Raw genomic sequence first — 12,152 nt, 5'->3', positions numbered from 1 at the left:
TTATTTTTGCTGTGTTGGCTATATAGGCTTTTACGATTCTAAATTATTCAGATACATTCCATGTTCTCTTGTGTAAATCTTGAAATTTCTCAGACTTGTGAATGTTAAAAATTTCCACATTGAGGAATCCTCCACTGGAACAAATTCCCTACTGGGAAACATTCCCCATTTTGATGTGAGAACTCGCCAGGATCAGAAATGGGAGGACTTCTACTCCACCCATACTTAAGACTGCTTTAGGGGAGAAAACTCCTTGCTAAACAATGAAAGTACTTGGACCCATGCTTATGATGAGGCAAGTTCTTTGAGCCAGGCCGGTTTTTTAGAATTGATACAATGACCCTGGGCAAGTCACTTGACCCCCATTGCCTAGCCCTTACCACTCTTCTGCCTTGGAGCCAATACACAGTATTAACTCCAAGATGGAAGGTAAGGGTTTAAAAAAAATTAAAAAAAAAAGAATTGATACAATGAGATGCTAGGTACCTAAAAGGGTCGGGCAAGTTTTCTCTTAATGAGATTAGTTGACTAAGCTGTGTTTTCACTGGTTCAGACTTACTGAGGAGATTAGTCGACTTAGCAGGAATTCAGATGGGCTGTCTTTTAGAAAACATCTACAATGATTGGTAGATGTAAGGACTTAGGGGAGGTGACATAGGAGAAAAACCCCTATATAAGAAAAAGCAGAATCTCTTGAGAAAAAAATCCTTTTGGAGAAAGCTCTTATGAGGATCGCTTGAGAAGAATCTCTTGAGAGAGGCTCTGGAAAAGGGAAGCTCTTGGAGGACAATCTCTAAGGAGGTCTCACTGGAGCTCCTCTGAGGGGACTCTGTCCCTCTGGAGGCTCTGGAGAGAGGCCCTTTGGAACAGTCTCTGGCTGGAAGGCTCTTTGAGGAGGACTCTGGCTGGAACTCTCTCTGGTGAAGTCAGCTGAGATGGAGCTGGCCTGGTGTCACTAGAATCCTTGCTTAGACAGACCTTGTGGTGAGTGTTAAAAGACTGACTGACTGATCTCTCTCTCTTAAGACTCAGGTCTAGGCCATGTTGGCTTAAGGTCCTTCATACTTATTTCCTTTTTCTCTCTTTCTCTCTTTTCTTTAATTCCACACTTGTATTAATTAAATTCTCTATAAAACCCAGTTGACTTGGGCATATTGAATAATTGGGAATATTTCCCTGGCGACCACCTTATATTTGATTTAAAAACCAAGACACTGTAGTGAAACATATTTTCTGGGGTCAAATTTACTCACCCTCTCTTATATCTATCACAATTTATATCTTCCACCATTTTAACTCACTGCAGTTTACAACATCACTCTTTTAACTGTTACAGTTTAAGGCCTTCAACCATTTTAAATCTAACACTTGGGAACCTACAGGGTTTGTTTTCCTGCAATTTGTCAATTCAAAGTTGTCTAGAATCGTTTTGCCAATCTGGAAGCCACATTCCCTTCTGTTATTACTATCTTCCCTATTGGTTTATTTGCTTACGCTCAAGGTCTTTAACTGAGTTTTCTTCCACTTGAATTCTTGGGTCAATTCACAATTTTTTCTTTACATTCCCCTATTATCGCTTTCTGACTCCTTCCCTTTTGAATGGTGTTTTACCTGGGGGCTGGACCTCAAGGCTGACTCAATCTCCTCCTGTGCTGGGCATTTCACCAGTCTCAGTCTCTGCCTCAAATGATTTTGGCATTTAGTGGGGAAGGGGGCAGTAAGAGAATAATGACGCCAACCAAACACTAGGCCCTTGACTGTGAATAGGACACTGGTGTCCTATCCCAGAAAGTTCCTTCCGCAAATGCCATGCTTCAATCCCAGCAAGAGCAAGCTTCTGCTTCTTGGTTCTCTGTAGCACTGAGGGCAGGGCAGCAGGGAGAAAGAGGGTGCTAGAAATAGGGAGTGCTCCTGTCATTCAAGGCCACAGTTTCCCCCGGGTCAGATGAGGTCAGGAGGGGCTCAAATGATAAATTATCTCTTAGCCAGTTAGACCACGTCCACCCCACTCAGGCCAATTCCGCCATGCCCGGAGCAGCAGCTGCCTTCGCCAAGTATGCCATGTTTGACCACAGTCTGGTCATGTGGTCCCTGGAAGCCTCCTCCCAGGCTCAAGTGCACCCCTCACAGAAACAAAGAAGCCGCAGCTTCTGGGGACGGAATCCCAGCTCTGGGCAGCAGATTCCACTCTAGTCAAGCATTCAAAGCACAGGCAGCATCCCCAACCCTCTCTCTGGGAAAGGAGCCGACCCAGTCAGAGGGCCAGGACAGATGCTGAGCAAAGCATACCCGGAAAGCTGGGGCGTCCCCACACACCAAAGAGTCCAAGACAACAGCTGCTTCACACTGGAAACAGGAACAATGGCTAAAGGCCTCATTGAGAGAGCATCGCCCCAATACGAGAAGGAAAGTGCTCTGACGATCACCCCCCACCAAACCGAAAGGAAGGCAGGGTCGGTCGGACTCAGAGCCCAGCAGAGTCTGCACTGGCTCCTGGGCTGCTTCTCGAGAAGTCCGGTACCAGCTTCTCCCTCCACTGTTCTGCCAGTTGCTCCTTCACTTCCCTCAAATCCCTTTCCACTCGAAAGGGAGGGACCATCGCATCCTAGCCTGACTTTGGTCCTTCCAATGATGGCTCTAATGGCCATCTCTACCAACCCTGAAGTGCATTCTTTACCACCACACGAAAGGGAGATGAAAACTGAAATCGAAACTATTATTTTAGACGATGAGATTATGGAGTTAGAACTGTGCGCACTAATCGGGCTGTCTGTCTATTAAGATCACGGTCAAACTTTGGGGAAGGAGGGAAGGAGGAGGACGACTGGGCTAAGTGTTCTACAAATAGGCTCTCACTGGAACTTCACAACTACGGTGGGAGTAGCGCCCCCAGTGTCAGGCCTGTGGCCTCCTCCGTGAGGAGAGCTCCTGGGGGAGAAAACCACCTGGATGAAAGGAGATCCTCCGGAGGCTGCCCAGCCAGGGGGCAGAGGTCACTGGAATCGGGATCTTTCAGGCTCTCAAGGTGGCTCCCTCCCCCTGCACTACCCAATACTGTTATCGATTGACTGAGAAGCCAGGAATTCTGTTCACTAAACTAATGTAATCTTATTTACTCTTTATTTCAATTCATGAAAAGAATAACCAAAGGACAACCCTTTTTCCTTCCCCAAAACAAAGGCACCTCTCCCTGGGCACTGGCCTTTGGTTCCTTTCTCATAGCAGCGATTTGAGGAATTTCTTTTGCTTTCCTTGTTTAACAGAATAAAGCTGCAGATCAACACACCCCAGGCTCCACAGCAAGTCTGCCATCTTGGGATGCCCTGATGATGTACCCGCAGCACAGTGCCACCAGAAACCCTGCCATGTAGCAGATGGGTGGGTGGGTGAAGTACAATCTCACCGTCTCTTTGGACAAGGTCCCTTCCTGGCTCTCTCTGGAGTTTTAAGAGGAGCAGCAAAAAGCCAGACTCTACCAAGTCCAGATCGAAGGCCCTCCAGTCTCTAGCATGAGAGCTTTTGAATCAGAAGACAATTTCCACGAAGGGCACGCGTCCCTCCAGAAAGCCAAAGTGGGGTTAGCGTCTCCACTGGACCAGGAACAAGGTCTTTCTTTGTATTCCCTGCCCTTACTTGGCCCAGGAGCCGGAATGCAGTAAGAGGGAAATACTTGCAGACTTGACCAAAATCAGTAAAGAAAAAGAAGGCGGGGCCTAAGGCTGATCTACCCCATTCAATTCTGTGTCTTCTATATGGCCAAGGAGAAGAAACACAATTGTCTGTATCTCTACTGTTTGTCTTAGCAGTAAACTAAATTAGATGTGAAGAACTCTGCAAGTGACATTAAAAACAATACTCGCACTCTGCTGAATAAGGAGAGCAAACAGAACCTGGGAGTCCTGATCCCTAGGACGCCCAATTACCTACCTCTCATTCATCTGGGCACTCCACTTTTAAGAGGAAAACGAATCGTGCCGAAATACACTCAAGGGAGAGACTTCGGGGAAGGACCGAGCTCCCCATACGGAAAAGGCTGCCAACTTCCTGGGCTTCCGATTCAGCCCTGACGCCCCCCCGCCCCCGCCATGTTCCTGGCCCCTGTGAGGGAAACATGACTTTGACAGGCTCATGGAGTCTCGGAGGTGGCAAGGAGACCACAACTAACTCCCAAAGGGTCCCCATGAAAACACTGCATGGAGACCAACAGCAGCTCCCTTCCCAGGCAAACCAAACTTTGGGCAGCGGCAGCTTCCCTCCACCTGTCCTGGCTCTGCCCTTCGAGGCTCCTGGCTCCCTCTAGGCCTCCCTGGTGAACCCTTTCAAGCCCAGAAACGAGCCCTGGACTGCCAGCGAGAGCCGAGGGTTTGGAGGCTGGGCAGAGGGGGACAGAGCGGGTCCCAGTGTCTTCGCCAATGCTGCCCTAGGCTTTGCTTCTCCCGTGAGCAGCCTAACCTGGTGGCCTGGGGCAGAGAACAGCAGGCCTCTCTGTCGCCTGCTGGAGCCCAGGAGCTCTGTTCTCCTCCGGCTGCCACTTAAGAGTGAATCATCTTCTTGGGCAATCACGTCCAACAACCCGCACAGGTCTCCCTGGCACCACAACAGGCACCCCAGTCTGTTTCCATTCTGACCACAGTCTGGCCGTGCCTCCCGGGGCAGCTGGGGAAGCTGTTGTTGTGGACATCAATTAAGATTTCTACGCAGGGGTAGCTGGGTGGCTCAGTGGATGGAGAGCCAGGCCTAGAGCGGGGAGGTCCCGGGTTCCAATCTGGCCTCAGACACTTCCCAGCTGGGTGACCCTGGGCAAGTCACTTCACCCCCACTGTCTGGCCCCTTCCACTCTCCTGCCTTGGAGCCAATACCCGGTATTGATTCCAAAACGGAAGGTGAGGGTTAAAAAGAAACGGCTCACATGCAGTGTGTAAGGGCCTTACTGGCTTGAACTTCTCAGTTCCAAAGGGGCTCGCTGCACTGAGCAGAGGGATTTCTAAAAATCTGGTCACCTGTGAGGACCCTCAAGCCTTCCGGTGCCACTTACACTAGAAGCGGAGATTCAGGGCAAAGAACAGCTTTCCCTCCAAGCGCAAGCCCAAAAGCTTGCGTGACAGGAAATGCACGAGCGTTCCGACGGTCGTGCTACAAAGACGACGGGGAGGCGGGAAAGAGAGCTGCTGGAAGACCGTCCGGGCGGCAGGTCCGTGAGGCTGCTTACCTGTTCCACGTCTTGAAGGCATTGCTGGCCCGTTTGAAGAGGTAGCCTTCCATGACGATGCCACTGGCTGCATCGACGTCAAATTCAAGCTGGGAGTCATCGCTGGAGAAGTCCTAGGTGAACGAGAGACAGACCCCTTTAGGGCCGGCTGACGCCCGGGGCTCGCCTGGGGCCAGAGGGGACCCTGCTCAGGACGAGGGGAGTCATCCCGAGGCAGAGACACTGTCGGCCCAGAGCAACTCGTGGCAGAATCACCGGCGCCCTTTGGTGACCCTTGGAGCAAGCGAGCCCTAAGCACACTTCTAAAACTCGGGGCAGAAGCGCAGTACGAGCTGGGAGGAACGCTGTGGCAACACGGACTAGGCACGAAGGACATCCCCAAATGGAGGGAGGGCCTCGTCGGGGAACAAGTTCTTGTTCTGCCAGGCGCCAGGACTGGCAGGTAGAGGAGCCAAGATGGCAGAGAGCAGTGGTAGGAAGCAGGTCCTCCAAGGCTCTCTGGAGGGCACGGAGCCAGAGTCCCCACTCTGGACCTCTCTGGGACAAGCCGATTCGTTGGTCAGGCCTTGGAGAAGGGCAGGTGTCTAGGCTGCTGCTAGTGCCTAGATAATCCAGGCCCGCAGAGAGCCTGGTGAGCAGCAGCAGCAGGTCCTGGGCAGTCACGATCCTCATCATCCACACTTATTAAGTGCCTACTGTGTGCCAGGCGTTGTGCTAAGGACTGTGGATAAAGATAGAAACGTGGCAGCCCCTGGCCTGATCTGAGGGCACCACAGGCACATCATCACGCTGAATGTGAATGGAATGAACTCTCCAAGCGAAGAGCACAGTGAATTAGAACCCAAAACCCTGCCATATGCTGTCTACAAGAAACACCCACGAGGAAGGGAGACGCAGGTAGGGTGAAGATAAGAAGATGGAGCCAGATCTACTGGGCATCAACGGACAAAAAGAAGGCAGGCGTCGCAATCACGAAATCTGACAAAGCCAAAGTAAACACAGATCTAGTCCAAAGAGATGGGGAAGGTAATTACATCCTGACAAAAGGCAGCAAACCGCTAACGGGGACCACAGAAATTTCATTTGTGGTCTGTTTGCTTTTTACCCTTTTTAAGGCCGTTCCGAGAAGGTAGGCCTTGGTGAATTAAAGAATCTCCACGAGGGGCACACTCTCCTCAGCTGGAAAGGGACTGACAGCCCAGGATCCCCGCATCCCCACGGCAGGGCTGCCCCCTCCTCAAAAGAAGTGGCAAGGAGAGCTGTCCCAGCGGGCCAGATAGCAGCGGCTCCATCTGTGGCTGGCGCCAGTTGCCCACAGCAGACCCGGACCCACTGCTCCATCATATCTGGATTGGATTCTTTAAATGTGCTTCCCCAGCCACCTACCCCCAACTTTCCTGCACTCAGAAAGAGAGACTAGCAGCGATACCCTGAACACAAGTCTTTCCAAGGCCAAGACACCTTCTGGAAGGGCTGTTTCCATGCTTAGTTTCTGCTTCCCAAACCAATGAGTCTCCTTAACAAGCAAGATCAGCTGGTTTCAAGAAGGCCTCATGGGTCGACAAGTTTTAACAAAGGACTTCATAAACCAGAAAGGAAACGAGGCATGGCACTTAATCAAGACTCCATTGCAGAAGAAACGACCCCCAAGAACAAGAGACACTAAATGACCATTTCAGGGCTGAGATTTCTCATCGGGTTCCTCTTTTGCCTTGCAGTGGACAGTCAGCCAAAAGGCACATAGTAAGTGCCTACTATGTGCCAGGCGTATGTACTTTGACTGTGACTTTAAAGTCTGGACTGTGAAATAAGAAAAAATGATGCAGGTTATCAACAGGACACTGACAGTTTCATCATGGCTCAGGGCTTGTTATTTAAGATTCCAGGGGGCAGCTGGGTAGCTCAGTGGATGGAGAGGCAGGCCCAGAGAGGGGAGGTCCTGGGTTCCAATCTGGCCTCAGACACATCCCAGATGTGTGACCCTGGGCAAGTCCCTTGACCCCCATGGCCTAGCCCTTACCACTCTTCTGCCTTGGAGCCAATACACAGTACTGACTCCAAGACGGAAGGTGAGGGTTTTATTAAAAAAAAAAGATTCTAAAATTTCTTTATCTGCTTTGGTTTTGATGTGTCAATAAATAAAGGGAAATGTAAAAAGTTAATCTTTCCATAAGACACAAATTCAAATGTGACAAAGAACATTCAAAAGTATTTAAAAGTATAATATTAAGACTAACAGTGCCTATAAGTTATTTCCTTTATAACACAGCTTTTAATAATGGTTACGTTTTTTACCTGTAAGGCAGCCTTATGTCAGCATTTAGGAGAAAACAAAATGAAATATCAATAATGATTAATGTAAATGTAAGTTTGAAAGGAAATTAATTAAACCCGTAAGCAGATTTCAAGGTGAGTGAGAAGCCATCCTTCACCTTACACTTAGTGGTCTCCAAATTGTCTGAGGATTCAGGGGAAAACAATTCATCCCGAGAGCCTAGTGCAATGAAGATGGAATGATGGCCTATTCCGAGTCACAGACAGAACGTCCTGGGAAGCCAGGGCAGCCAATGAAATGCTGCTCTTTCCTTCCTTGAGTGGAGCACCAACTCTGGAGGAGCCTGTCTGGTCCGCCCTTTCTGATTCAAGGCAAAGCTCCCAGTCCATGAGCCCAAGCACTGCTCCCCTCTCTGGGGACCCCCGAAAACCTGACTTGAAAATCCTTTGGTGCTTCTTCTCCTTTTCCACCCACCCTTCCGGCGGCGCACTCTCCAAAGGCATGGGTAGCAGGATTTTCATGAGGAGTGGCAGGCTTCAAAGGCAGGAGCCTCCTTTAGGACGGATCTCCGGGCTCTGACCTCTCCTCACAGCACGTGCCTCACTCTAACGGATGCCTGAATAGTTCAGCCCCCAAAGCCCACTTCCAAACATGGTCGCTTGGAGTACTGGGTCTGGGAAGATTCTCCAGCAGTGACTTCATCTTCCAACGATCTTGCGTGAAAGACTCGCTTTCTTTGGCAAGCCCCCCACCAACCACGTGCTCCTCATCTCTCTTGACGGCTCCCCTTCGTTGGGCTCCCCTGGCAAACATCTTCTCCAGACCCAACTTCTCCGGCTTCTCCATCTTGGCTAACAAACGGAGACCCTCAACGCTAGGGGAAGCCGTCTTCCCCACTACCCGCGCCGTGGTGTATCGGCCCATCGTCCATCGCGCCAACTCCCAAATGTCCCCATTAAAAGCCAGCTCCTACGACCGCAGCTTTAGGACTGGCCCTCACTCTGTTTTCAGGAACCTCGGGCACCTTACAGTGCAGAACCCCCAGAAGGACGAGGGGCCGGGCTCCTCGTCTAAACGAAGGCCCTCTTTGCTTCCCCTCTGCTCGAGCCAAGCTCGCTGGGCCCGGTTTCCACAGGCTCTTTCCCCCAAGGCCCCCCTTCCAAGTTAGTCCAGCCCGGGGCTCCCTGGTCACGGCAGCCAGCGGCCCCCGGCGTGCCTTCTGATGAAGAGACCAGCCCTCTGAGCTGCAGGCCCCTTTCTGAGGCCGCGGGCCTTCTCCCAGACGACAGACTCCACTCCCAAGGCAAGTTATATGAAAAACAAGTGCCCCAGTGGCCGTGCCGACACCCTGAACGAGGGGAGGCCGAGCCCCTTGAGGGCTGGTTGGGCAGCCCCCATCTCCCCGCATCTCCCCCCGCTCAGGTCCCCACCAGTACCTTCTGCTGGATGGTGGAGTGCTTCTGCTCCATGTCTCTCTTCTCCTTGGCCGCGTCCACCGCCAGCCGATCCAGCTGTGGGGAAAAGGAGAGCGAGTGAGCACGTCCTCCCTCCCGGTCTCTGCAATCCGGGCAGGCCCTTCGCTGACGTCGCACAACCTTCCCTAACCAACTGCCTGCCACCCCTCGGGCCCTCCAGGCCTCGGCGAAAAAGCCCCCATCTCCCCAGGCCGAGGCGCGCTTCCAAGGCCAGCCGGGGCGCCGGTCACGTCCACGCGCAGGCCAACCACTCAGGAGCTCACTAGGTGGCCTACTGAGCAAACGTCGGCCACGGAAGCCAAAGTGAAGCGAGGGGACCAGGCAGGCGGGGCCGTTCTCTCCCAGTTTGGGGTGAAGAAGGGGGTGGCAACGAAGCAGCATGTTGCTGCCAAGTCCCACGACTTCCTGGATTCCCCGGCAGGGAGAACTCTGCTTTCCGGGTGACTTCTTAATGCGCAGGCCGGATCAAAGAAGAAGAAGAGACCCCCCACGACCGTGAGCCCTCTGGAGGCAGCTGACGCTTTCGTTTGCGTCCCTGCCACCCCGGGGCCTGGCCCGCGCTCCTGGTAATCACGGACTCCCTGCATCGCCCCGCCAGGGGCTGAGGCTGTCCCCAAGGAGCAGGCCCTAGGAGGGCGGTGCTGCCAAGGAGGACGGCGTCTCTTGGAGCACCCGCGGAGCTGCCTGGGCTCCCGGACTCGCCTTTTCTTGACTCAGCCCCTGTTCAAGTTCATCTCGTCAGACCAGACCCGACTCCAGCCCTTCTCACGTTTCCAGCCCCGGGGGGGGCACACATCCCCCCTCCCTGAGCCTCTAAAACGCAAAGCGGCGCAGACCTCTGAAGGCTGCAGTGAGGGCCGAGTGAGAGGCCGTAGGGAAGCCTCTGCAAAGGCTGGGCTGCTCTAGACTAACGTCAGCCATCATCACTGCGTGTGTGGATAAAGATGAAGCGCTTCTATCCAAAGGGGAACCTGACCCCTGTTTTCTTCTGGCCAGACACAGCCAAACAAGGAAATAAAAGGCGAGCCAGCGCTAAGGGCTGTCCTTCCTCTTCTGCATGTCCTGCCCTCCTTCTCTTTCGACTCTCGCCTACACCCCCAACCCCCCTCCCATCCCCAAGGGCCCCTGCCGGGTCAGCACGGGGCCAAGGCCGAGCAGGCTCAAAACTGGGCGCCGCCCCCCCCCCCTGCAGTCGTCAGAAGCGTTCAGACCTAAGAAGCGCACTCGAGGGAACGGAATGCCGACCCCTTCCTGGCGCGGCCAGGTTTTGTGTTCCGCTCAGTGGCGTTCGGGAGACGGGCACGGCGGGCCAGCACAGCCGAGGAGAGCGAAGGCCAGAAGAGAAAAGGACACGTTCCTTCTACGTGCACTCTCGTGAAGGCAGATGGAGGTAAAGATGGCACTTGGGGGTCATTGGGAATCAGCACGTCCAAAATCTCGGTCTATCGAACTGTCCCATAAAGTCCACCCTTCCTCATTTTAACTCAACCTGATCCAGACTTAGCACCTACCAGGAGGGGATATCTAGGTGGCTTAGTGAACTGAAAGTCAGGCCTGAAGACAGGAGGTCCTGGGTTCAAATCTGGCCTCAGACACTGCCTAGCTGTATGACTCTGGGCAAGTCACTTAACCCCCACTGCCCTGCCTTGGGACCATTATACACTATTGAATCTAAGACCGAAGATAAGGCTTTATTTTAAAAAATAAAATATTTTAAAAAGAGCCTACACTGTGTATCTACAAAGACAACAAAACTACATGATCCCTGCCTTGAGGAAGCTGAAGAGAAAGCACAAAGAGGATGAGTGTGGTACCAAATGCTTTGGGTTGAGAGGGAACTTGAATCAAGGAGGGCTTCCCAGAAGAGGTGGCACCCAAGCTGAGCATTATGGAAAATCACTTAAAACCCCCCATAAGCAAGCAAAGAGAGCCTCTCCGAGGGCATTACCTGTGCGCCAAGATCCTTCATGTAGGGCCCAAGTTCACTAAAGAGGTCGTATCCCTGATGAAAGAAGGCCAGGTGGGCGTACATGAAAGATAACATCTGGTAGGAGGAAAAACAGATCACAAGCATTTAGTCGGGTCTCACTCAAGGCCAGGACGGGAGCCGTTTCCTCAAACCCAAGATCCCCCGCGGCGGCCCCCTTTGGGGGAGCAGCGACGAGCCTCGAGGGCTCCTCCTCACTTCTGCTCCTTCCAAGGCGGCACCATCCACCGTGTGTGGCTGCTCCTGTTGGAGTCACTGCCGATCCCTGCCCTAATCACACCAGCCTCGCGTGCGTTGGTGAAGAGGGGCCAGCCTTCGTGTGATGGGAGGCACGGCTCGCAGCTGAGAACACACACTCACACACATACACACACTCGCATGTACACATATACTCACTCACAGTCACATGTACTCGTGCACGCACACACATGCCTAGTCACACCCTCATACATGCACAGTCACATACAAACACTGACACGTTCACATGCACTCGCACACATATATACTCACACACATGCCTACACACACACAGTCACATACACACTCACACGTACACGCACTCTCACACGCACTCACTCACATATACACCTGCACGTGCTCTCTCACACATACACGCACATGTACACGCACTCTCACACGTACTCACACTCACATATACACATGCACATGCTCTCTCACACACATATACACTCACATGTACACGCACTCTCACATGCACTCACGCTCACATATACACATGCACGTGCTCTCTCACATACATATACACTCACATGTACACGCACTCTCACACGCACTCACACTCACATATACATATGCACATGCTCTCACACACATATACACTCACATGTACACGCACTCTCACACGCACTCACGCTCACATATACACATGCACGTGCTCTCTCACATACATATACACGCACTCTCACACGCACTTACACTCATATACATATGCAGCACGTGCTCTCACACACATATACACTCACATGCACACACACTCACACTCACATATACACATGCACGTGCTCTCTCACACACATATACACTCACATGCACTCACACTCACACACACATGCTCACACATACACATGCACTCACACTCACACTCACACACACACACACACACACACACACAGGGCCCCTGCCTGTGATGAATGTGGTCTCGGTCCTGACACAAGACACCCAGACTCACCCCCCTCCATGGGGGTT

At 52.2% G+C, this 12,152-nt stretch overlaps 1 protein-coding gene across 5 annotated transcripts in view; it reads right to left on the bottom strand.

Moving 5' to 3' along the window:
- ACAP2 (ArfGAP with coiled-coil, ankyrin repeat and PH domains 2) overlaps nucleotides 1-12,152 on the bottom strand; it is a 104,107-nt gene that overhangs the window by 29,921 nt on the left and 62,034 nt on the right. For all 5 annotated transcript variants that reach the window (XM_007505704.3, XM_056807432.1, XM_016426953.2 and 2 more), the window contains 3 exons: nucleotides 10,908-11,003; nucleotides 8,921-8,995; nucleotides 5,210-5,322 (listed from right to left, as the gene is read on the bottom strand). In XM_007505704.3, coding sequence (XP_007505766.1) covers nucleotides 5,210-5,322; nucleotides 8,921-8,995; nucleotides 10,908-11,003 — 284 coding nt within the window. The remainder of the gene's footprint in view (nucleotides 1-5,209; nucleotides 5,323-8,920; nucleotides 8,996-10,907; nucleotides 11,004-12,152) is intronic.

This window comes from Monodelphis domestica, chromosome 8 (genome assembly GCF_027887165.1).
Source record: "Monodelphis domestica isolate mMonDom1 chromosome 8, mMonDom1.pri, whole genome shotgun sequence".
NCBI lineage: Eukaryota > Metazoa > Chordata > Mammalia > Didelphimorphia > Didelphidae > Monodelphis > Monodelphis domestica.
Note: the sequence above shows the minus strand (reverse complement) of the source record. Positions and strands in the feature narration are given on the sequence as shown.